Raw genomic sequence first — 27,335 nt, 5'->3', positions numbered from 1 at the left:
ATCACTCTTGCTACAAGTGTTTGAGAACAGCAAAAAATAAAAAGAATCTATTACATGAAGATTACATATCTGCATGCCAGATAGCATGTAAAACAAACTGGGAAGTGGCTAAGACTGCATGACCCAGAGCCACATCTAAAGTTGCTGGAAGTTAAAGGAAATATTGTGGCTTAGACTCTCATATTTATATGACTGCAAAGTCTTTTGCAAACTTGACATTACTGAATTCAGCAAATGTTTTGGATATTTCCTTTTAATTTGAATATTCAGACACTTTTGCACTTAACTCATGACATTGCACCCTAAGATGAACAAAATAAAACCAACCCAAAATCAGGCAGTGAGAAAGTTCAGAAATTTGGATCTGATATTTTCCTTGCCACTTCTTTGCCTACAAATATGCAAGACATAATTTTCTTGCCTGTTTGCAAATGCGTGCTAAGGATCGATCTTCCTCAAAGGAGAACCTGGGCTGGTGCAGAGGTCATAAACGACATATACAACCAGTCAGGTCCTGACAGAATTAAGTGGCCATCCTTTGAACATGGGCTAGCCACACAACACTGCTGTTATTTCCAGAACATACTATTTATGAAAATATGTTTATTTGTAGGAGATGTATTTCTATGAGCATATTCATGTACTATGACTACTTATGTATTTTTGTATAATGAGTTTGCATATTGTGACTATTAATGCTTAGTTCATCCAACATAACAGGAAGCAAGAGTTAGTTGCGTGATCAGTTCGTGTGAAATCATCAACATCTGCAAATTAGGAAATTTAAGGAAGTTTGAAAGCAGTAAGGGAAATGACAAACTGAGTCACTTTCTGACTTGCAGCATTTGCTACTTAATACTGGCATGCAGTAAAAAAAGTTAACTGGCAAAGCAAAACACTTACTGATGCCTGCATGACCACAGCTACAGGTTCAAGTGTCCTTGCTGCTGCCTTTCAAAATCAAAGAAGATAAAGGAGGAGGGTTTTTTCAAGAGGAGGTATGTGTCTCTATGTTGTCTATTGATTTTCTTGTGCCACAGAAGATTTTGTGCAGAATACAAATGTTTGCCAAGGATTAAGTTAGGTACAGTTATACTAGCAAACATACAAAATCTGGATTAGCTTTGTGCTTGAGAAAGTCTGGGAAAATTTTGGTGATGCTTTAGCCTATTTGATTAAAAATGTAAATCTGTGTATATATAAAATTTCTAAAGATTTCTGCAAGATTCAAGGAAGACAATGGAATGTCTATGATGTCAGTTGCGCTGTTTGACATCTGACATCTATTTTGTAATAACTGAAAAAAATGCTATTTTCTGTACCTTTTCTATAAATTAAGCTAACTAGAAATATGTGGATTTCTATTTCTTGAAAAAAAGTAAATCACAGAATCTTGGGATGGTTGAGGCTGGAAGGCACTTCTGGAGATTTTCCTGTCCCATCCCTTGCTCAGAGCAAGGTCAGCTACAGCAGGTTGCTCAGGGCTTTGTCCAGTCAGGTTTGAGTATCTCCAACATTGGAGATTCCACAACATCCCTGGAAAACCTGTTCCAGTGGTTGACTACCCTCACAGTAAAAAGTGTTTTCTTGTGTTTAAATTGAATTTCCATTATTTCAGTTTTTGCCCATTGCCTCTTGTCCAGTCACTGGGCACCACTGATCTGAGTCTGGCTCCATCTTCCTTACTTCCCACAGTTGGCTATTTATACACATGGATAAGATTTCCCTGAGCCTTCATCTCTCCAGGCTGAACAGTTCCAGCTTTCTCAGCCTCTTCTCATATGTCAGAGCCCTTAATCATCATTGTGGCTCTTTGCTGGACTCTCTCCAGTAACTCTATATCTTTCTTGTAGTGGGGATCCCAGAACTGGACCCAGCACTCCAGGTCTGGCTTTACCAGTGCTGAGCAGAGGGGAAGGATCACCTCTCTTGACCTGCTGGTGCTTTCCAGCAGGTCATCCTCAGCCTGTGCTGGTGCCAGGGGTAGTTCCTCCCCATGTGCAGGACTCGGCATTTTCCTTTGCTGAATTTCATGAGACTCTTGTCAGACCATTTCTCCAGCCTGTCCAGGTCCCTCTAAAGCAAAAAAGTGGTATATCAACCCCTTCTCCCAGTTTTGTATCATTTACAGAAATCAAAATATTGATCTAAAGACTGAACTGATTCTGGGAAAGTTGCATTTAGGCAGCAATTTGAGAGGAATATTTCATTGCCTGATATGCATTGTAAGGTTTTTATTCCTATTTCTATTTCTATGCCTCCTGGTACGCTTAGCAAGTGTATGGTAGTCTCCATATGTCCGCAGTGTATAAGCATCAGTTTATCCTCTCACCATCCCATGAGTAAAATTCAAATTTTCATTTCTGGAAGTGTGTCATGGGCAGGAGTAACTTTCCCAGAGCCACTCAAGAAAATAAAGTCCCTGGCAAAGCTGGGAATTAGAACCAAGGAACCTTGGTCTCAGGTGACATTTTCTGGTAGCATCCTAAGAGTGAAGACAATAGACTGTACAAACTACAAGGGTAAGAACTGAAAGTGCTTAAGTCAGTATTCAATGGATGCTTTCTGTAAACACTACTATAGGCATACCACAGCATTTAAATGTGACTCTATTTTCCTTCTGACACATTGATACTGAGATCATTCTAGAGCAGATTGAGTTTGACCATGCCTTGCTACAAAAGACCAAATGGACTCATGTTTACTAGCATCCAACTTACCAGGGATATGATCACTATTGCTGAGTAAGACACATCATACATCTGGTAACATTAGATAAGAAGTTTAGCAATGTTTTCCTTGATAAGATTTTGTAGTGAAAAACTTAAACATATAGGCTATGCACGTACCTCTAAATAAGAGAAAGCTCCAAGGCCAAGTATCACTGGCTGTCTCATATTCATAGCTTAGGTGGATAGACTAGGTTTATGGCAAACCTGTCTTGGAGAGAGCTAGGGAGTGAGCTAAGCATCGAGGAGCGCGGAGACCAGGTGCTTGAGTCCTCTCCGGGGCCCTCCCCTATGTAGCAGGGTAGACACACGCTGAGAGGTCAAGACACTTGTGAGGCTGGCAGGAGAGAAAAAGGAAAAAAGCAAAGCAGAAACAAGCATAGAGTTAAGGATGGGGGTTTTCATCCTAGTAGATTCTATATTATCTCTTATATTAATGAAATATGAGGAAATACCACTTACACAAGAATATATGTTTCTTCTGGTCTGATCATCCACATAACACTCCCAAACAGTTTGACATAAGTATGTGTTCCTTCTGACACCTTCAATACTGAGGTCTGTTCAGAGCAGAAGGATTTTCACCACAGCTGTCTGCAAAAGAGGATGGAAATCCTGGAGAGGGTGGAGGTCCTGGAGGCACAAAGCTCCTACAGATGTGGTGCTGGAGCCATTTGCTTTGCCACTGGGCAGAAGGTATGGATGGGTCAGGCAAATGGCTTAGGGCTCACCACAGCTCCTACATCTCTTATCCTGCCTGCAGGTCAGAGAAAAGCCAGGGGACCTGGCTATGTGTTGGCAATAGAGAGAACATAGGCACAACCCAACACTGATCCTTTCTTGTGTAATTTGTTTTAAGTCAACACAAATCCTTTAAGCAGCAAAGCCCTTAGTGCTGTGGAAATGGTCGTTTCTTATGAGGAAAGTGAACACTTATAGGCCCTGCTATTCCCATTGCAAGCCCAATGACATGTCCAGAGCCTGGAGGCAATGGTGCCAAGCAAGCACTCCTCTAAGCAAACAGGGCTGCAGATGACTCCTTCAGCAGTGCTCCAGACGAGCATTTCCATGAGAAAACGTGGAGAGTGCTTGCAGTGGGGCTGCTGTCATGTGTAGGGAGATTTTGAAAGCAGAGGAGTCATGAGAGCAGACAGAGGGAGATGACAAGAAGAATGAAGCAAAGATTATAAAGGAAAAGTGAGCAGACGGTTGCCAGAGAATAAGAAAATAAATACCTAAAAAGGAACGTAGGATGAGGAAAGGAAGGAGAAAATGTTAATAGTGACTGAACAGATGGCACAAAATGGAGAAAAATATTGTTATATGAAAAGGGGCAGACTAGAAGGACAAGAGGTCTCCAGGTTCCTATGTGCATTACTGAAGAGATCACTGAGAGCATGGGAAAGTGGAAATAACTGTTGAGACCAATATCACTTCCCAGCAGCTGTGGCCACATCCTTACTATAGCATGATGATTTACAAAGAAAAGATTGATGCTGCAAGAGATAAGCAGAGAAGTATCAGGCTACAGTGAAGAGTCTGTCTCTGATGCAATCCTGACATGGTGTCCTGTTCTGGCTTGATTCCTGGAGACCATGATGGACAGGTCACATCAAGCCAATTTCCATGAAATGTGAGGTGCCTCCTGGATATATTCAATGCTCCAGCTTGCTTGGAGGGTCTGGCTGGGTTTTTGCTTTCACCACAAATGGAGTCAGTCTGGAATCAGCACTCTGAAATGACCAAAAAAATTAATATAGAAGGACATGCAATTAACTAAATATTGCCATGTTTCTCTTTTTCCTGAGTTTGTAAGAATTTACTTCACAGTCTTAGCATTAACCTCAGAAATACCTGCAATCAAGAAAATTGCTACTAGGAAGTTACACTACTAGGAAATACTAAAACAAACAAAAAAAAACATTAACCAATGTTGCTTCTTCATGTAGAAAAAAACAGAAAACCAAATGCTGGGAATAGAGAGGTCTCTTCCAAAGAGTTTTAACTTCCTCTGAGAAAAGGAAAATGGTACCTGAAATACAGATGTGCAAGAGCTGATGCCAGGGTTTGACTAGCTCTGCTCAGATCTCCACACCACACGAATGAACATGGAGTCACTCCTTGCAAGTACTCACACTTCCTTGTAATTTAAATTTCCTACAGTGATCTGCAACATCTGACTCCTCTGTTTCTGACACTGCAAGAAGCCAAAATTTGAAGTAGACTGTTCTGGGGTGAGGGATGTAAACCTCTAAGAACAGAAAGAGTTAATCTTGTTTGAAAAGTGGAGAGCCATTTGTGATAGCAAACGTGAAAAAAATACTGCGGTGGTTTCACCTTGGCTGGCCAGCAGGTGCCCACCAAGACGCTCTCTCACTCCGCCTCTTCTTTATCCTATTTCCCATCAGCAGGCGATATCCAGCCACTCCCTGGGAAGGAGGGCCTCAGTACGCATAGCAGTTGCTTCGGAAGACAAATGCCTTAATAACAAATGCCTCCTCCCACCCCCTCCTCCTTTCTCCCAACTTTTATTGCTGAGCACGATGTCATATGGTATGGAATATCCCTCTGGTCAGTTTGGGTCAGCTTCCCAGTTGTGTCCCCTCCCAGCCTCTTGCCCACCCTCAGACTACTGGCCTTTGCGGGGTGGGTGAGGTGGGGTGGGAGAGAAAACCTTGATGCTGTGCGAATGCTACTCAACAACAGCCAAAACATTGGTGCGTTATCCACACCGTTCTAGCTACAAATACAAAGCACAATACTATATGAGCTGCTCTGGGGAAAATTAACTCCATCCCAGCTGGACCCAATGCAATCTCCACCCTTTATTCCACACCGTTTGTGTCATGCTCAGGTCCCACATACTTTGCTACATTTACATGTCTTCTAACCATCCCATTGTATCTGTTTCTCATTCCTGAAATTCCCTCTTACCAATACTTACAACTTATACTACATACTTAAAGCATCTTTATATCCAACATACAGATTTATTCATTCTCATTAATGAATATTAATGAATATGAATAGCTAGATATTATTTCTCCATTCCATGGGCCTCTGTCACTTCCCAAAATGTCCATAAGAACAGGCTATGACTTTGGCCCATTTGTCAAGGTCGTCGCTCAGGACAGGGGAAGCAGCATGTTTGATTGTTGGGTGCCAACACCAGCTTGGTTTGGGTCATTGCTGCACTCACTGGTTCCTTGTGAAGCTCACTTTTTGTCATTTCACGTAGTTCCTGCTACATTACTTCCTACAGCATAAAATTCACGACATGGAGTATGTTTCCCTGAGGTTAAATCTCCTTGAGGTACACACTGGCTCTCCCCATTCTTCCGCATTACCCACCAAGTACACCCAGGCCTTTGAGAAAAGACAATCTGGCGAATGGGCTTACCTTTTCCTAAGGAGGAAGAACACACACCACCTTCCCCAGCAACTTCCCTATGTGCACTACGGGGACCTTATCTTCTCCCACAGTATGCAGGGTCTTTGGGCAGGACCAGGACAGTTAGAAGATCCTCTGGTGGCTTCTGTTAAATTTAAATCCCAGTGCTGCCATGCCCCATTGCCCAATGTTCTCAGCACCATCTTTAACAGTCCCTTATATCGTCCAATTTTTCCAGAGGCTTGTGGGTGATAGGGGATGTGATACACCCAATCAATGCTGTGTTTTTTGGCCAAGCAGTCTATGAAGTTATTTCAAAAATGAGTCCCATTGTCTGTCTCAATTCTTTCTGGGGTACCATGTTCCCATAAAACTTGCCTTTCAAGGCCGAAGATGGTGTTTCGGGCAGTGGCATGGTTTACAGGTATGTTTCTAGCCACCTGGTAGTTTCTTCCACCATGGTGAGTATGTAACACTTGCCTTAGCAGGCTCGTGGCAGTGGCCTAACATAGTCAATTTGCCAAGCCTCGCCATATCAAAAATCCAGCCACCACCCTTTATTCCAGGGAGACTTTACTCACTTGACTGTGGCAAATGTTTTACACTCATGGGTGACCTGCATGATGGCCACCATGGTCAGGTCCACCCCTTGATCTCAAGCCCATCTGTATGTTGCAACTCTGCCTAGATGTCCCAACGTTTCATGGGCCCATCGAGCTACAAATAGCTCGCCGTTATGCTCCCAGTCCACATCCACCCTAGCCACTTCAATTTTGGCAGCCTTGTCTACCTGTTCATTGTTTCAATGTTCTTAGTGGCGTCATTCTTGGGGATATGAGCGTCTACATGACGTTATCTTTAGAGCGATGTTTTCTATCTGGGTAGTGATGTCTATCTGGGTAGCAGCCCAGATGAGCTTACCTCTGCACTGCCAATTGGTCTGCTTCCATGGCTGTAGCCACCCCCATAGGGCATTTCCCACCATCCATGGATCAGTATAGAGATAGCATAGTGGCCACTTTTCTTGTTCAGCAAGAAAACTGGTCTCTAGGACCAGTTGGATGGCTTTCACTTCTGCAAACTGACTTGACTCACCTTCTCCTTCAATGACTTGTTGTGTGGGACGCCACACAGCAGCTTTCCACTTCCGATGGTTTCCTACAACACGATAGAATCCATCGGTAAACAGAGCATAATGCCTTTCATCTTCTGATAACTTATATTATGGTGGTGCCTCTTGGGCACAAGTCACTTCCTCAGGCAATGCTCCAAAATATCTGCCTTCTGGCCAGTCCATGATCTCTTCCAGGATTCCTGGGTGTCTGGGGTTTTCCATTTGAGCCCATTGCATCATCAACGCTAGCCACTTACTCCATGTTGCATCACCTGTGTGATGTGTAGAGGGGATATTAATTTTAAACATCCAGTGTAGTATAGGCAATCGCAGTGTCAAGAGGAGCTGTGCTTCTGTATGAACAACTGAAGCAGCTCAAAACCCCTCATATGCTGCTAGTATCTCTTTTTCAGTCAGGGTGTAGTGGGCTTCTGATCCTTGATACCCCCAGCTCCAAAACCCTAGAGGTCAACCTTGAGTTTCACCTGATGTTTTCTGCCAGAGGCTCCAGGTGACACCATGCTTCCCAGCTGCAGTGTAGAGCACATTTTGCACAGCTGGTCCTGTACAGACTGGCCCAACAGCTACCGCACAAGCTATCTCCTGTTTGATCTGCTCAAAGGCTTGCTGTTGCTAAGACCCCCACTCAAAATAGTTCTTTCAGGTCACTCAACAGAGAGGGCTCACAAGCTGACTATAACCTGGAATATGCATTTCCAGAATCCCACAAAGCCTAGGAAAGCTTGTGATTCTTTCTTGTTACCTGGTGGGGACACACCCTGTGTTATCTTATTGATCACATCCATAGGGGTGTGACAACATTCATCCTGCATTTCACTCCCAAGAACTGGCTCTCCTATGCAGGTCCCTTGATCTTGCTTCTTTTTATGGCAAAACCAGCTTTCAGAAGGATCTGAATTATTCTTTTTCCCTTCTCAAACACATCTTCTACTTTGTTGCCCCACACAGTGATGCTGTTGGTGTATTACATACGCTCAGAGGCACCACCCTTTTCCAGTGCAGTTTGGATCAGTCCATGACAAATGGTAGGACTGTGCTTCCACTCCTGGGGCAGTTGATTCCAGGTGTATTGGACACCCCTCCATGTGAAAGCAAACTGCGTCCTGCACTTTGCTGGCAAAGGAATCATGAAAAATGCATTGGCAATATCAATTGTAGCATACCACTTGGTTGTCTTTGTCTTGGCTGTCCAGTTCATATTGGAGTTCCAACATGTCTGGTATGGCAGCATTCAGTGGTGGCATGACTTAGTTCAGGCCATAATAGGCCACTGTTAACCTCTACCCTTCATCACTTTTGCACTGGCTGTATGGGTCTGTTAATGAGTGCATGAGTCTTGCTGATCACTCCTTGGTTCTCCAGTTGATGAATCAGCTCATAGATGCGAACCAGGGAGTCTTGGTTGGTGCAATATTGCCACCAGGGCACCATCATGGTAGCAATCGGCACATGTTGTTCTTCAACCCACAGCAAGCCCACAAGGGAGGGATCGTCCAACAAGCCATGTAAGGTAGACAGCAGTTTAATCTTCTCTGTATTCATGGTGGACACCAAAAGTCCACCTGTACCCTTTTGGGTCCTTGAAGTACCCTTTTCTGAGGCAGTCTATGCCAAACATACACAGGGCCTCCGGGCTGGTAACGGTAGGGTGCTTTTGCTGCTTGACCCTGCTAAGCTCACCTCAGCCTCCAGTACAGACAACTGTTGCAATACCCCTGTCACTCCAGAAATCCAGATGGGTTCTGTGCCCTTATATCCTGATTCCACCAGGGTATACTCTACACTGGTGTCTACCAAAGCCTCATACTTCTGTGGATCTGATATGCCAGGCTATCAAACCCACACAGTCCAGTAAACCCCAGTCATCCCTTTCCTCCTCCTGGCCAAAGACAGGGACCCTCTAGTACTGGTTGCAGTATTCACTCTCTGACCCTTACAGTGCCAGACCAGAAGTCCCTTCACCAGAATCAAGGGAAGCAATTTCAGTCCTTCTGCATCTGGAGGATTGCTGACCGCCTTCTTCCATCTCAACAGCAACTAAGCTGACAGATTTCTTGGGTGGCCCCTTCTTAGCAGCTGCCTTCACCCTCAGTTTGCGTACATTGGCTTCCAGTTTAAAAGTGGGCTCACCATCCCACTTCCTCATGTCCTCCCCCCTGTCACACAGGAAGAACCAGAAAGTGCCATGTGGCATGTGCCTGGGGCTCCCTTTCCCTCTGACCAGGGCCAGAGGGACCTGACTCCATGGGGTGTCCCTGACAGGCCAGGTGCTGGCCCATGGGGACGAGGAGGAAGAGAGATTTTCTTCAATATTTGGAAGCCAGGAAGATGCTCTCTCCACAGTTGATGTATCCGAACCCGGGCAATACGTCATCGCCAAGCTGTTGGAATATCATGCTGGTGCATTTTGGACCACCTTCCTCAAATGGCCCCCATACACAGGACATCATCAAGATCTTTGGAGACCTGGTTTTGTCCAAGTCACTGCTAATTCTTTCAGGTGCTGGATGCCTTCCTCAGTGGTAGTCCACTTCCCTTGGTAATTCAGAAGATCTCCCTTGAACGGATATCTTACCATCATGCTTGACAGGAGCCACCTCCCGAGATTGCAGATTGTTGCCTCTTTTCCAATTCCTCTGTCAATTCTCCAGTCCCTAGTGAGGGATCCCAGCTGTTGGGCTTCCTTTTCTTCTAAATCTTGACTGTTGGCCCGCTATCCCAGCATTGGAGCAGCTAGGCAGCAATCTGCTCCCCTGGCTGGCAGCTGTAATCTTTCTGCATGTCCCGAAGTTCTCTTGAGGTCCTAGGTTTTATTGCATTCAGCTTTCAGTGCTGAGCATGACCTCATACGGTCTGGAACATCCCTTTGGTCAGTTTGGGACAGCTGCCCCGGCTATGTCCACCCCCAGCCTACTGGTCTTTAGGCAAGAGGTTGGTGAGACAGCCTTGATGCTGTGCGAGCACTGCTCAGCAATAGCCAAAACACTGGTGTGTTATCAACACTGTTCTAGCTACAAGTACAAAGCACAGCACTGTCTGGGCTGCTCTGGGGAAAGTTAACTCCAGCCCAGCCAGAACCAAGTGTTTCTTAAGCTAAAGAAGGACAACACATGAAAGCACATCCATGAACTACCTTCTTGAAATAGGTGGCAGCGCCAACCCTCTCCTACACTCACGCAGCCTGGAAGAGGAAGCATCGCCTCCTACGCATGGTCTGTACGCTGCTTCCAGAGAAAATATTCACACACTCTGTGAGAGACAAGAAAAGAAAAAAGTAGGCAAAAGAAACCTGACCAGGTGTAAGATTTGATTGCTGCTTAAAAAAATGCCTTTAGGAAAAAGACTTCCAAATCAAATAAACTCAACAGAGGGAAACAGAAAATCAAATATATAAAAAATAGGAAGATTCTAAAAAGGTTAATAAGACTTCTATATAGCAATAGTCAAAGGCTTTAAAACAAGTAGTGAGAAATTATTTATGTGCACCAGAAACAGTGAATGGAATTCAACCAGACCTCCATTGACTATAATGGGAGCATAAACAACTTGTGCTTATGTAAATGCTGACTTCTAGATACTTTTTGATGTCTTAATATCAAAATTCATCCCACACAGGATATCTGCAGGTCTGTTTCATTACCAAGACATAATGGAGGCAAGTCAAGAGGGGAAAGAAACACTGAAAAATATCTCGTCTTTTGTAGCAATCCTCGTTGAAAAGGATCATTAGCATATACTATCTCATTTCGGGAAATTGGACTGAAAAACACACAAAGACAGAAGTAGGTTCTAGAAAATGTTGGCAACTTGCAGGAAGAAAGTTGTAGGTGCAGAGGACCAGAATACCAAGAATGAAGGTGTACACTGTTTGTAATTATGTAAATCCTTGTTTAAATGAACTGTACATGAAGTCTTGAGAGTCACATTTTCTAAAATAGCTCTAAGCACGTTCAGCACTTTTTCCTATCCTCTCAAGTATATTTTATAGCCTAAGTTCAATTGTGCATCACTGTAGTTATATTAGTTTAAAATTATTATGGACATATTCTATGAGCTAGCATCCTCAAAGTTTAATAATGTCCACAGTAAGATTCAACAATTTCTGGATCCAAAACAAATAATAACAAAGAAAGCATAAAAAAAGGTATCTTATTTAAAAGTGCGATACAGTAAACTACACCATTCTTTAGTATATTCAGTTTTCCATGAAAAGAGGTGAGAAGTGAGAGACCACATATGAAAATGAAAAATTCATTCAGGTTAGGCAGGAACTGACAAAGTGTCATCAAGTTTATGACAAATGCTGCTATTTGGGATATTCAGGACAATGGAAAAGCAGCTGAATCCAGGGCCATCCAGTGTGAAATGGCCTTTGGAAAGGCCCATCAAAATTCCAGCTCCCAAGGTACTTTTCTGAACGGAAAGCTGTTCTTAGCTGATCTGTGGTCAGAAAAGAAAAGAAGAAAAGATGATAGAAAATAGTGCTGAAATTGATAGATAACATATACAAAACCAACGGTCTGCAGTCAGTTTGATCTTTGCCTGCAGGAAAAGAATGAGAAGTGATTCAGGGCATTGATCTAAACATTATTTTAAGGGCTATTAAGGCCTTACTACATGAAATCTTGAAATCAGCCCCAAAAGCCTTTCAAGCAGGACTGTAGATTTGCCATAGTCAAAAAAAGGTAAGCAGGTCAGCATTTAATTCCTGCTAAAACCTGACGGAGATTGAAACCTTTCTCTTCCTGCCTTGCTTAGACACTTCAGATCTCAGGGGTGTTTTCCATGCACTTCTAAGACATGCTGGCAGGAGCAGGTACAGGCTCCGAACATGCCTGGTGGTGATGCTGGCTTTAACAGAGCACTCACGGAGAAGTGAGTCACCCACACCCTGACACAACCAAAAGCCAAACCATCCACTTCCCAAAAGGTGCCTTCAACAAATGGTTGAAAACCAGTCTAAATGCTCACTTTGCAGCAGAAGCTGGAGCACTACATAGGAAAATCTGCAGTGATGTTCACAGGATCAGAAAGCAAGAAAACCTGACTTTCTGATGGTATGGTTAGGATAGATATGTGAGACAACAGTAATCCTAAGGCATGGTCTCTGCACCGAATACAGTGAGCCTATGTATCATAATGAGAGTCTGTGGCCTCTCTATCTCAAACCGCTGTGTTGTAATAGACAACAGTGAGCCTACTCAGTTCTTTCAAAGAATAGGTGCCTGCCAGAAGTCCTGAAGCACAGCCTCTGCTTGGCTTTTCTAAAGAATATTTTCTAGGAGTGAAGTAGATAGCATCTTCAACTCTTCCGATGAAAAAAAAATGTACCAAAGTACACTTGGGCATCACCTTTTTTTTTTTCTTTTCTTTTTTTTCCTGAAGGTTTCATTGTCACTTTCCAGAGAAGAAAAGATGTTTGATACTCTTGGACTCCTTTGCATGATTTGGTGGTGTATGATGCTATTTCATCCCTTGCATGCTGACATAGAGTGTATGGGGTGTAAGTATGTTTTTGCGGATATAATCTGAGAAACAGGGTTTAATTCTTCATTTATCAGAGACATTTGCAATTAATCTGGCAATTGCCATCTTAAGCCTGACAGATACTATCCTCTGCATTCAACAAAAACATTAGCATATCCTTACTGAACTTATTCTGTAACACTGCCAGCAGAAGCACAAGAATCACCTATTACAAACGTGAAAATGAATTGGAGAAAAATGGAACTATCCTGGGAGAGCAGCAAGAATTTCTCTAAGTACAAATGTACCATCATGGACAGGGACATGAAAAGCATACAGAAAGAGGTAAACTTGCTATTCGTTGAGATAAATAATTGCACCTTTTTCTTTACCTTTTATCAATTTAACTTACTTTGAAAAATGAATCAGTTGCAGGTGAAACCTGATTGGTGATTGTTTGCAGTCTACAGCTTGATCTGTCAGGGGCTGTGGAAAGCCGTCACCAATGCCGGGTGCATTTGCTGCAGGAGGAGCATCCCGTGCATACCACAGAACTGAAGTTCTGGCACCAAAGTGGAAAGGAGGCGATAGCCTGGACTGTACCTACACTGAATCATGAATAGGGATGCAGCTGCTGAAAAAAGTGGCTGTGAGACTAAGTGAGACTCCTAGAGAATTTAGAGAGACAGAGCAAGAGACCCTTCAAATAAAAAGTGAATTCCCCAAACACTGCCATGGATTTTCATTATCTCAAGTTCTTCACTTGTTTCCCAGTAAATCAGATCATGCCTGTAGCACAGGTTATGTTACAAACCCACATTATCCAAAGAGAAAAGTAGGAAGCTTAACAGAAAGAGAGATAGAGATGGCTTATTTAGCCTAGCAAAGCAGATGCCTTAATTAGAAATACATATTACAAAAACACATCACATCTTTACTGAAGATTATAAGTATAATGCCATAGACACCTCTCTGACCTCTGGAGAGGTTAGACAAGGATTTCTGTTTTGCTTAATCCTTTGATTAAATTCCATTGTGGTTCCCCTGTTTATTAACCATCTTCTGTTATGCCACTGGAGTACTATTAACCTTCTCTAATAATTGCACACTAGTGTAGCATCCAACTCCCGAGCTGCAAAGCTTTTTGCGTAGTTATGCTTTTGATCACTCAGCTCCATTCTACATCACCCCCAAGTGGTAAAGGGGAGAGTTAGTTCTTGAGCCTAAACCACATATATATACGCGTGAGATTTTGGCCCTACGAATTGAGTTTCTGAGTTGCGCTTCCATAGCCAGCATCATCTAACACCAGCAGAGAAAAAACAGAGAAATAAAATGTCATCATGTTCTTTTTCAGGTGAATAGTCCACTATGCAGGTTTCCAGTGGAACTATACATTCCTCTGCACAAAGGGGTATTCTTTATCATTGAAGTGCCAAACACAAACATCTCAGAAAACTGCACCTTTATCCCTGGAGGTAATGTCTATGGTCTGGGTAAAGTTTTCTCCATTTGCAGTCTTTTAAAGGTAAATGTTGCCTTAGAAAACTATTCCTTACACAGTAGGTAACTGCTTTATTTTCTATTCAAAATGATTTTTTGCAGATCTGCTAAAATTATTTGCTCTGTAATGAATGTTTCCACAATTCTGCAAGAGATGCATTACTACAAATATATCAGTAATTGCATTATTCTCTTTCATACTAGGGCTCCAAAATGCCACTAAATTACCATGGTTTAAGGGTGGATTCAAATAACTGTTCTGGCTGTGACAAATTAAGATGTTAGTGCCCATTTCTTTATTAAATGCTTTTCTGCTGGGCTGCTGGTGAGTTTGTCAGGAGCCAGACCACAGAGCTAGCTAGAGGCTCAGTCTGGGGATCAGTGAAACCCCTAAAATGGGAGGAGGAGAAGGAAGGAAATGCCGGTGATAAGCAGCCAGGGGCGAACGGAATGTAGCAATCTCCTAATCTGGCCCTGGCGTGCACGCACACACACGCGCGCGGGGGTTCCCTTAGCTGCTCTGCACCCCCTCAGCTGAGGCGACTGTTCACAAAGATATTCTGAGCCTGCCCTATGTGGGAGTTAATCAAAGTGGGATTTAGGCAGATCCTAGGTTCATAATTCCAAACCTGAAGTTTTCCCTTTCCTTCTGAACTCAGAGTTCTCCCCTAAAGTTGCCCAGTCACCAATTGCAGCTGTGTCTAACTGGGGTGTTTCAGACTTGACAGAGGTGATGAGATTAGCAGCTTGCTCATATCGGAGCAGAGAAAATACTCCCTGCTCATCTCTTCCTGGGGACTTGACAGAGGAAACACTCTCACGGTGACCCTCAAAGCCAGGACACACTGCCTCCTAAAACCTCTCGCTTTTGGTGTTCCTCCCCGGCTCGCCCCAGCCTCCAAGCACGCAGGTTCCCCAGGGGGTTGCCTCAGTACTGGGCGCTGGAGGGGGCTGGAGGCAGCAGCAGAAGAAGCCTCCACCCTTTCGCTGAAGTTGGGGCACGCCACAGAAAGAAGCAGAAAATTGGCTGAAGGGGAAGAGAGGAGGAGGCTGAGCGTGCCTGCACAGCCCAGCCACAAGGGAACTTCCAAAGAAACAAGGTTCCCACTTCAGTGTGCTCCAGAAAAGGAAGAGATCAAGTCTCTGTCACCCACATCAGGGTGCAAAACTCTGGCTAGGAGGCTATTTGATCAGAGGGCCCCATGTGACTTTTAAAAGTCCCAGCTTTTTAAACGCTGTGTGTAGGCACTTCAGGAGTGCACTTCTGAGCATTAATTTTAAGAGTTTCTCCTCTACTTCTCTCTATAGCACCACGGATGGTGTTAAAAGGCAATGTGCCTGCCTTTGTGAATGCTCTGCTCACTCCCAGGTTTCACAGTTCAGAGGCAGTCAAAATAGGGTGAGAGTCCAGCTTTCTCTCAGTTGTTAGGCCTAACCCAAGCAATAACCAGCTGGAGTTGCAGGTGTCTCACAGATCTAAGCGTGTGCCAAGATCCTCCAGCTTGGAGCAATCACACGATTTCTCCTCATCACAGATGTTCCTGTGTTTGCAGGCATGAATGGGTCGGCCATTGAAAATTTCTCCTGTGTGATTTATAATGTTTCCCTCATGAACTGCACTTGGCAGGCAGGCAAGGATGCTCCAGGAGATACTCAATACTTTCTCTACTGGCAGAACTCGAGGTAAGTAGGTCTGCTTGAGTCTAGGGAAGTCTGAATTCTCATTTGACACATCACACTGACCACGTTTAACTAATATATATATTTTTTTTTTAATCTTGCTATATACAGCTATGATGATGCAAGGGAATGTGAGCTTTACATTACAGATGAAAATGGCAGAAACACGGGATGTAGATTCCAAAATGTGAAGATGGAGACTGAAAAAGCTTACTTCCTGGTGAACGGGTCTAGCAAAGTCTCCCCGATCCGGTTCTATGATGAGTACATTGAACTGTATAAAATTGGTAAGTGAACTAAGGAAGTGGGGAATTTTTCTCTGAAGAGAAAAGAAGACTAAAACAAAGTCTGTAGCCATCACAGGATCCTGCACTGCAGGACAGACTTTGCTCCTGATAGCTGACAGAATACAGTTCCAAAAATTAACTAAAACAAGCAAAGACAGAGGCAGCCTGACATAACGGCTCAGAGAAGTGGTGTGAACAAATCCATGGAATCCAAGCGATGAAACACAATGGTTAGACTTGCAAGGCCACCTTTCTGATAGGCTCATTTTGCCATCCCTTAATTCCACATCTGTCTGAGAGCTACAAGAGCTACGTGTCCTGAAATCAGAGGGAGGGTTCAACTTACAAATTAAGACTGTATTAGTTAAATATGTGGGTACCTATGTGTGAGCTAGGTGTTTAAGCTCCAATAGAGATCTGGGACAGGATTCAGTTGCCTAAAAACGTGCCTCTGGTGCCATTTGAGACACCTTCAGACACTTGAGGCATCCAGGCTTGCAGACGTGGCCCAGAACCTGTGAGACACCAGGGTCCTCCTGGGTGTCCTATGTGGTCTGAAATGCACAGCGTGAATCTGACTCCTGCCTGCAGCCGATGCAGGCTGCAAAGCCCAGAGCTATTCAGCCAAGCATGCCTGCTCCGTGGTACGTCAAACAGCTTTGCAGACATCATGGGCACTACTGATGAGGTCTCCGCTGACTATAGCGATTAGAGACTTAGGTCACACCTAGCAAACTATGTTGTAGACAACCAGATTCTGATGACTTGGTCTTCCAACTGAATACTATCACATGCACAAAAACCTCCATCTTTTTTCCCGTGGAGACTTGCGTTGTCAATGTGAAATTTAGGTGTAGAAGAAAATGGCACTGTGCTGATTGTACTACTGAATTACACAAAATTCTTCATACTTTTTTACACGAACTTCAGTTACTTCAGATGTCCAACAATTGAAGTGCTATAATCTCAAGTTTTGCTACTGTATTTTACTCCTGTTTACCAGATAACATTTGTTAACATCGGTAGCAGACAGCTGTACATCAGTTGCCTCAACTTCACATGTATTTTGCTATGAACACATGGGTTGTAGGTTATTACTGACCATGTCTACTTTACTTTAATTATTTCATTTCTTTCCAGAAATACTCACTCCTCCATTAAATGTCACTGTCAATTGTACTAGAGATCCAGCGGGTTGCATAATGACATGGCAACCACCCCTTACAAGTCATGTGGGAAATGTAAACTGTTTTCAGTATGAAATTAGCATACAAAATAAGGTAAGAACAATTTCTTGGTTTGTATTTGGCACTATATCTACGTACATGCATATCTATAACTTGCAAACTTCTGTTTCCTTTATTTATTAACTTCTCTCTCATAAGCTGTGATGTCCTCCTGTTCCAGCCCAGCTGGTCTCACATCCCACCGCTCGTGACCTTATTTCAAACTAACAAGAGGTGCAAAGCAGAAAAGCAGAGGAGAGCAGGGAAATGCTATGAGGGGTTTCTATCCAAAGACTGGGAGAGCACCTCAGGTGCTCTCCTGCATGAGCAGGTCTCACAGGAGACGACCGCGTGATGGCAGCCTGCGATCTGCAACGAGGGTGCTGCCTGGGCGACAGCCTCCAGCCCAGGCCAGGGCCCCTCATGCCCGCCCTCCTTCCTGGGGCACCTCAGCTTCAGCCACCGTGACGGCATCTGACATAGAAACCACTCTTCTGAAAAATGAGATACCAACAGCTCAGGGGAAAGTTCACACCGCCCCAGGGGAGACGTCCGCAATGGATGCGTTTGCTTTTCAGTGAGCTATCCTCCACTCTCTCTGCAGTCAGATGTGGTGTTACCCATCTCCTTCCAAGGTAGATGACAGACGAATCATGTCCTTAAAGTCCTTCTTTCTTTCCATTGGCTATAAGAGGGGAACCTAAGCTGGCTATCTCAGATGTAAACATGTATGTACCAAAAGTGAGCTGGGATTTCTCCTACGCTATAGGCAGAGCGCCACCAATTTACCATGGTGACCACAGGAAAAGTGCAGAACAACACAGAGCGTGTCACTTTACCATAGCTGAGGTATGTCTGGTTTCCACCAAGTACAATGGAGTGGAGAGGCAGAGGTATCAAATCCTCCTCCACAAATCTCAGTGCCTAAAGGACCTGATTTTAACACCCCTAAGGACAAAGGGCAGGAAAATTCTTTGATCCTGTGAGTTTGACAAGGAGGCAAGAAATAGCCCTCTTCCTCCCCATCCCTGGGATACCTGTTTCACCATTACGTGTTTTCCACACGTGGATAATGTCTGCACCGTGACAAATTAGGGCTCCCTACCTACCCCATTTCCCAGCCACAGCTCAGAAACTTACCATAGTGGCAATTCCTCAGGCATTTGTAACACAAGGCCATTATAGGAAAGATCAGCTAAGGGTCAAACATAAATATACAACAGCAGTAAAGCAATACATCATTAAAACTCATGAATTCATTCAAAACAAGGCCTGTAGCTTGCATGCTTTTTGGATGGTCTGGATTTTGTATCTTGCATGCATTAATGGTATCTACCTTGGTAGCTATTCCAAGGAGCAATTGCAGTACACTTAGCTTTCCAGCTGGCTAGTATAATTTGACGGTAAGATCTTGTGTGAAATACTTAGAATATTTTACATAAAGATATAGGTTACAACATATGACTAAAGCAATATTATCAAAATATTTCTTTTAAAGAAATACAGGTTACCTCTTCTTTGCTGTGCTGCAGTCAGAATGGGTGGGTTTCAGTAGATTCCTACAGGTGGGTGTGAAATTCATCTCAAGGCTGAGACACCTTAATGTAGGTGTCTGCAAAGGAGCACAGATAGCCCATAACAGTCACGCACATCTAGGGCTCCATGCAGCTGAGTACTTCTGGTGCTATAGGTACTGGAGGCACCAGAAGTACCTCCATGGAGATGGCAGATATAACTGACACCTTTCGGGAGGGGCCGTCAGAGGCAAGGCAGGATACCCCGTAGCAGCTAAAATGGCACTATACATCCAAGCTTAGGCAACTCAGTTGCACCCTCCCTGTTCACAGCAAAGGCTGATGACTTCCATCATGTCCTAAATTGAAAGAGCTCAGCTGACAATGAGTAATGGGGAAATACTAGTCTACTTTTTAATGCAACATACATGGCGGGTGTATTTTCTGAAACAAGACATGCCTTCCAATAACATCTTTCTGACTTTTCCATAATGCCAACTATCTTTTTGACATGACATGTGATAGATGTTTCCAGGACCTCAGCTTTTCAATGTTTTCTGGGATCCTTGCTAAAATCACTGCTGTTGATTTTGTTCACTCATTTATGAACCTATCCTTTTTTCAAAATTTTCAGGTTCTTTGATCCAGGTCGATGTTTGATTCTAATTAATTAAATTTTGATTGCATGAGATGTGTAAGTAGCTCTTCACAGTACTTTGGGGAAAGCCCCTGAGTATGGATCACCCAGATGTCTACGCTTTGACTGGAAGGAGCGTAAATTTGCTGTTCATATCAATTTTCTGCTCCATGTTATGAAAATATTGTAAAATCACAGCTTTCAGATCTGCTGTGTTTGGAGGATGATTTGATTGCTTGTGTAATTTGAATATACTTCTGCTGGATGAGGACGCACAGTGTAAATATGCCCTTAGAGGCTAATACAGCTTCTCACAACCACTGCTAAATAATTCATATTTCCTTCCTTTTCCAAAATAAAATGGAGGAAGCCAAAACTCTGAATAAAGTGCTATATTCTGGGACATTACTGGAGCAGAATATCCAATTGATTTTTCAGTTTAAAATTACTTATGAAAATGAGAACAAAAGAGGGAGAAATATTTTATTACTTGACAAGAAAATAATAAAAATGAAGATTTGTCATTGGTTTGCAGGATGAGCCCAAAGAAGAGAAAAAGGATCCTCCTGTAAGAGTAAGTATTCTTGTCCTATACAAATTTGTGCTTTTGCCCACTTAAGCATATAAATACCGTTATATAGAATATAGTTACTTCTAGAACTACAGTTTTTGTATCAATATAGCAATAAGAATTCAGAAAGATACGTTTCTTTATACGTGGTATCTTTATGTGGAAACTTCTTAATATATCCCTTTTGGATGGAGTAGCTTACACTAGGCAAAATTTTCCTTGAATTTCACAAAACTTCATACTTTCCATTTATCACACAAACAGATTTTGATTAAGACAGATGTGACATTTTGCTTAATACAAATTGGAAACATTCTCTTTCTTGTATCCATTGGTGGAAAAATACCACTGTAGTTCAGGACAGCTAGACAGAGGGAACGCCAAGATCTTCAAAACCTGTGGAAGTTAACGGGGATTCCAATACACGCTGTCAGTCTTCCCCTGACAAAGGAGTGGTCCTTTCAGCCCTGGAAGCATCTTAAGCTTGGCAGATTCCAGACTTTGTATAAAGTATCATGGGGCCAGATGATACATATCTGTTACTGGATTGTCTCGAAAACATTAAGTTTGTTTAGCAAAGACAGCCATCATCCAGGGAATATTGGCATGATTGGTGCCCGAAAAGGTTGCGAGGTGAATTTAGAGGCTACTTCTTCAGTTTCAGCTCTCTGTCCTCCTGGTTTTTTTAGGATCCATAAACAAGGACAGGGAAAGAAGTGTCCCTAAAGCATAATAAATTAGATTAAATTAAAGACCCAATAAACTTCAAAATCCAACTTTAAGCTTCAAAAACCAGAAAGATTTGGTGGCAGGATGAACTATCACGGTTTTAAATTTGGGGAGAAGAACATTTGACTACTACATACCTACAAAATCATACAAACTAATTTTTTACAGAAACTGTATCAGGAAATTAAATGCCAAATTTTATTAATATTTGCCTATGGGGTGAAATGCACAGTGTGATTGCTTTGATTTTAGGTAAGGAACCACAGATACGAATTCCAAAATTACAATGAGAAAAAAAAATACATTCTGAAAATCAGAGCACGTGGAAAAAACTGTCTCATAAGCTCAAACTGGGGGGAATGGAGTGAACCCATCGAGTTTGGTAAGACTGCGAAATATTATTTTAATATAGATTTTTTTTTCAGTATTACCATGTTTGCCTCCCTTTCTCCCTCACACTCACAGATACGGATAAAATCTTAATTCTTACCTAATGACATGGAAGGAACCGGGTGGAAATTATTAATGTGGAGGAGATGCTTAAGTACTATGGCAAGGGAGGCTGATACCAGCCTTTGCTTAGTTGGGATTGTGAAGGCAGCAGTTTTTCAGATGCCAGGGCTACAGGAACAGGCCGAGATAGACCCAGTCTTGTCTTCAGTCCAGAGTGCTGAGGCTACCTTTCAGTTCTTTGAGTTTTTGCCATGAACATCACCCTCTTCCTTCCGCATCTTCCTTTCCACCCTTTCCTCAACACTCTTTTTACAGTTCCTCCACTTTTTCTCTATTTTTCATTCTGTGACGCTGTTTCTCCTTCTCTGGATTTTTTTTTTTAATTCTCTACATTTTAAACGTTCAAAATGGTTTAAAAAGCATCAAGTGTACCTGAACTTTTTGACAAGGTTCTGTAAGAAGTCAAGTTGAAGTCCTTCAGATTATTTGAAAAATTGGGTGAAATTTGCATTCATTACTGACAGTCACAAACGTAGCTTTTTGGCACGCTAAGATATTTCTCTCTCTTGGATGTTTCAGGTCGAGGGAAAGATTACTTTATTTTTGTGACTTTATTTCTGATAGCATTTGGAACAATCTCAGTAACACTGCTCCAATATTGTCTTTTCAAAAGGTAAATCAACCTTTTTGGTGTAAAAACTATTGATATAGTATTATTTCTATGAAACACATTCCTCCTATCTCCTATCTTCCTACCCACAAACTTGCAAAAATTGATTATTAATGTCAAAGTATTATTACCAATATTGTTGTGGATGCCACTTTGACATGCAAAATCACTACAGGTGAAAAAGGGGGAAAGGATGTTAAAGTTAGTAAGTGATTGATTCCACTAGATCCTGCAAAAACATTTCTGTTCTTACTTTTAAGCATTTAACATCCACATTGATTTGAAGCCATTGGGCTTCAGACAAGAGGGAAAGTGAGGACAAATAAACGTGTCATTATTTTGATAAAATCTCTCACTTAGTGGTGGAAAAAGTTATGTCATGTTATTTATTGAAAGTCATTGTTTAACAGAGTATTTACTGTGATTCTTGTCACAAATTAAATTTTAGTTACCCAAGTGATTAGTTACCCACCAGTCTACACTCAAAATATTTTCCTCTCACTTGGTGATTTGTAAAGCAATAGCTATTCAATCTTGAAAGTAAAAAATGTCCTTAAGGTACAACACAAAATGTTTCTGTCAGTTATATTATCAGTATTTTTAATTTCTTCACAATGCCATTTTCTACCCAAAGGTATTGCAGTTTCAGAAGCATATCTTCTCCCATTCCACAACCAAGAGACAAATTAAATGCATCAACTGATGAAGATATCCAGGTACGCTTTCTTTTCAATTCAGTCAAATTTGTTAACTATAAACCACGATAGGCCAAAGGCTAGAATAATTGTCCTATAAAGATGAGAGTTAAATTTGGTCCATTAAAAACTAATTTGCTCCCATGCAAAGTATGCTGTTTCGAAACTAGAAATGCTCTATGCCAGTGCTGAGACTAGTGATTATCCTGTACATATTTGCAGCCATGTTTTAAGACCAGAGTTAGCACTTTTACTGAGACCAGGAATTTCTGCGTGTACCAGTTTTGCTAGGTTGCTGTTCATACTTTGAAAATAACCTAAAAGAGAAAGTATTTGCCATTAGCATTTTCAAATATCAATGATCATAATACAACATGAATATATATTTTATAAGTCTGACCTATACCCATGTAAAAAAAACCTGTTGCATTGAATCATGCAAAGCAGGGCTGGAAAGTCTCACCAGCTTAACCAGCCTTCCTCTTTGCTTCAGCATAGGATTAGTTATGACAATTTTGACGTTTTGTGCAAATCGTGTTCAATTGATATTCTATAGCATCCCTATGCAGTCTATTCTAATGTTTAATTACCTTTATTTTTAGAAAGCTTTTTTAATAGCCTGTTTTACGGCACTTAAAATCCATTACATCTTACCCTTATTCCTTTCCTGTTTACAGCATCTGACACACTTGCACACTGTCAACAGCAACTAACTCTTCCAGTCTTTCCTCACATGTCATGACAACCAGGCTTCAAACCATTCTTGTTTCTCTTCTCATTCGTCCATTTGAAGAGTGGTTTGCATAGTGAGGGAATGCTTTTTATCAGCTGGCTAAAGCAAAGATGTACTTCTAAGTCAATAAATCAGGCTAGTTGTTTATTGCCTACGATGTTTCAGTGGGCAACACCACCCTTTGGAAAGCCTCATCGAAAAGTGACACAGAAATTTTCCATCAAACCTTTACAAAGAATCCTCAAAGCTATTACTGCTAAAACTTTCCAGTTTTGGTAACTATATACCAGCACATTGTCCTAACTTATTTGTCTTTGGTCCTACCACCTTTGGCTTTAATAGAAGGCAGGTAGTGATGTAACTTGGATGAGTTTCCTCATATATCTTAAGTTATAAATACCTGATATTTCTCTTCCTATCAGGCTGCCAGAGCAGCAGTCCATAGTCCATCAAACTATTAAATAGCAATTGCTAGTAAAGTGGCAAGCAGTCCTTCGAAAACTGCAGACCCTCCGGATTGCTTGCTTTTACTAAACTTGAGGTGCTTCCAAATTCCTGTACATACACTACCAGAATTGCTCAAATCACTCCACTACAACCCAGAAGCCTTTGTGGATGTGGTTTTGTAAACGGCGGCACGGGCACTTCCACGCAGGCAGCAACTTAGCAGCAGTAATGTCAGAGTTCAAGTGAAGCCCTCAGCTCAGGTTGCCTCGCACCTGCCAACAGGCACCGTGAAGGTAATTCGTAAGTCTCTGACATGTCTAAACAGTTTCTAGACTCCTCTTTGCCTATTTGTCTTAAAGCCTGGTTTTATTTTACCTCTCCTCTCCTCACTTAGGTATCTAACACTGTCTGAATGCTGTAATCCTTCAAAGTGGATAATAAAGCACATCTCAGGAGAGCTCTCCTCCATTGAATACCAGGACTATCTCTTCCTGGCAATTAGTGCTAATATATTTATGAGCTATTTTGAACCTGTAACGTCTTTTAACCACACCTTTCTAAAGCTTGCATTTCCTCATTTTGTCCCTACTTACTCGATGACCTTTCACATTTTCTTATTATTTGTCCTGTTTCACAATACAACTTTTCCTTAGATCACTGAAAAACCTCATGATTTACAACCCTAACCCTTCTGCACTGACTTTGCACTTGTATCCTTAACACTCTTGTTAAAGAACTGCCAGTTTTATCCTTAACACTCATGTTAAAGAACTGCCAGTTTTCCTATTTGCTGTGGGTAAGATCCTACCAACTAATTCACTCAGTTTGTCAGACACCCTGTATTCCTCTAACCCATTTTATTTTACTCATCTTCCTTCACTTTTTGGTCATTCTCACTCCAAATACTTTCCTCACCCTCACTCAGAATTACACTCTTAATACTTTGTTTTCCTCTTTTCCCAAGTTAAATACATTCCAAGACACACTCTGTGTGCAGATGCATTGCCTTCCTCAGTGAATGGCCAAGTAGCATAAAACACCATGACCACGAAGCCCTGCAGTGCTTACCAATCCCACAGATTGCCTAGACAAAATTCCCCACCAAGGCATCCTGGTTTGATGTTCTGTAACAATACCCTTAATATGACAGCAAGCTTGCCGCCCCCCCCCCCCTTGCTTTTTTTCCTTTGTCCAGTACTATACCTCCTACTTCTTTAAAAATCGAATTTATCTCCCCTCAATATTTTACACCCCAAGCCCTGTATCAGTACTATGATCTTACCCAGCAACTTCCACTCTCATAGAACTCCAGGTTAACCAACATAAATGATTGACTATGAAACTCAGAATAATCAGAAATATAAAAGAGCAACCAAAATGTTTTCTCTATAAATCTAGTTAATGCCTACATATGGAAAACTCTGGCAATACTCACTGAATAAGTTTCTTCTATTGTCTCAGTTAAAGTTGTCCAGCATTTAAATCAACTTTTATTCTTTTTCTTTCAGTGACAAATAGCTAGCACTGATCATACTGTTAAAAGTCAAACAATCCTTAACTGTCCTTAAACTGGTTTCTCCTGCTTTGCAAGCCTTTCTTTTGTATTAAAATAGCAAGACAAGGTCCCTTTGGTACTGGTGTATCTAACGTTTAGAAACGTTCTCTGATCATCAACAGTGACTGTACTTATCGCATGTTACAGGATTTTCTTTCTCTTTAGACAGAATACGTAAATCTACCAAAAAAAAGTTGTACTGAGGACATAACTATGGTTGAAGAGATGACCTAATTTTCCAAGAAGAAAACACACTTGGATTCCCCAACCTGAAAGAAAATCATGGATCCTCCCAACAACTAAGAAGTACTTCAACGCACAGACTAGAAGTGAATATCATCACCTATTTGTCTCATAAAAATCCACCTAAAATGGAGCAGGGGAAAAAAGTGGAGAAAATGAGGAAAACTTGTTCTTTTCCCTTTATTCAAAAGCACAATGCCTGGCAGCTAAGCTCTTCTGCAAACAGAAGACTTGCTTAAACCTTGCTGAGATTTTCTTCGCAATGCGAGACAAGGCCTCTCACCCACAACACAGAAGAAACTTCTTATTTCCTGTCTTCATTGTTCTGATGCTTCTTTCCTCTGAGCATCACGATTTCCTGTAGGATGGTAGGACTGCTCAGGAATGCCATAGTTAGTTTTCCCAGCTTATCATTTTTATATACCCAGAGTATTTTCTGAAGGGGAAACTAGCTATTCAAAATGTGTTTAAAATTGCCCTTCAACCTTGCAACCAGCAGTACCAAACTGTCTCAGTATATTCAATAAATTTTATGCAAAACAGAAAGTGGGAAATAAAATGACACTTGCCAAAAGTAACTATTAGTGCTGAGCTGCCGGTCAGCCATTTCATTAGCACTTCCAATGCAAATGTGAACCTCTACAATATTAGTATGGACTTAAGTCACAGACAGTATTTAAGTCTTCAAAAAAAAATCCAGTGTGACAGTTGTGAGAATTGGAATAAAATCTGTAATAAGATTTAATAACTGGATTTTAAATGTAGAGATTTTTCCTCACACCGATGCTTTTTATTTGTTCCCTTCAAAGTGTGCAAGCCCCATTTCCAATGCCTTTTTACAATAATATAGGCTTTAGATGCCAGTATTTTCTTTCACAAATTCCAGATATTTTCCTGTTAAAAATATTTTTCAAAATGTATACATTTCACCAAGTGTTTCAATAAGGCAGAAAACAAATGCTTTTTTTAAAAGTCTCATTTATTGTTTGCCTCTTATGTTCCCACACGGCATAATCACACATTGAAAATTGCTGCTGCACGACTAAGGGAAGCCATATACTAAAAAAATGAACACCACGTAGTACATGCTGAACACACAGCATAGGTAAATTGCAGTTCCACTTAAAAAAAAACAAAACAAACACCCACACTTGCATTGATTTCTTTTCCTATTTCTTCTGGTTAAAACCTAGTTCTGGAGGGGTGTGTGTGAAACATCTCCCCCTTTCAGGAGCTGCTCAAGTAGCCGTCATGTTTGGTTCTTCCGCACAAAGCTAGGGCCACCATACACCCACAGTGAGGTTATGGGAGGTATTCTATCATTATCTCTACCTTTCAAGCCACTGATATAGAAAATAAACCTAAGCAATGTATTTATATAGACAAAAGGTCTTCCCCTGCCCCCCCAAATCAATATAATTACAACTGAAACAGCAGGTTGATTGGCAAGGTCAACATCAAATGACCTGCCAGCACCATGAGAGAGCCACCATTACCGAACAGGATAATAACACTCGCAGTAGGTACATAATTAGTCTGCGTACAAAGGAGCTGTGTAACGTACTTACATTCACATACAGATGTTGAAAGCAGTGCTTCTGCAACAGTGAAAGGAAAAAGGTAAATTATGTTTGAGAGGAAGGTAATAATCAGCCAAAGCCAAGTAGTTAA

At 41.8% G+C, this 27,335-nt stretch overlaps 1 protein-coding gene across 5 annotated transcripts; it reads left to right on the top strand.

The window, feature by feature from the left end:
• The first annotated feature begins 838 nt into the window (after window positions 1-838).
• On the top strand, window positions 839-26,802 carry LOC142073903 (granulocyte-macrophage colony-stimulating factor receptor subunit alpha-like). 5 transcript variants are annotated; one of them, XM_075134170.1, is made up of 12 exons: window positions 839-998; window positions 12,641-12,758; window positions 12,930-13,066; window positions 14,079-14,199; window positions 15,778-15,907; window positions 16,016-16,191; window positions 17,332-17,471; window positions 20,104-20,142; window positions 21,121-21,250; window positions 21,901-21,994; window positions 22,626-22,707; window positions 25,587-26,802. In XM_075134170.1, exons 2-12 carry the CDS (start codon window positions 12,671-12,673, stop codon window positions 25,653-25,655), a joined length of 1,206 nt encoding a protein of 401 aa, XP_074990271.1. In that variant the 5' UTR covers window positions 839-998; window positions 12,641-12,670; the 3' UTR covers window positions 25,656-26,802. The 5 variants fall into 5 exon arrangements, with proteins under 5 accessions (XP_074990271.1, XP_074990281.1, XP_074990288.1 ...); XM_075134180.1 differs by lacking the exon at window positions 839-998 and adding an exon at window positions 2,378-2,522; XM_075134187.1 differs by lacking the exon at window positions 839-998 and adding an exon at window positions 4,651-4,856.
• Window positions 26,803-27,335: the final 533 nt, after the last annotated feature.

Source organism: Calonectris borealis, chromosome 1 (assembly GCF_964195595.1).
Source record: "Calonectris borealis chromosome 1, bCalBor7.hap1.2, whole genome shotgun sequence".
NCBI lineage: Eukaryota > Metazoa > Chordata > Aves > Procellariiformes > Procellariidae > Calonectris > Calonectris borealis.
Note: the sequence above shows the minus strand (reverse complement) of the source record. Positions and strands in the feature narration are given on the sequence as shown.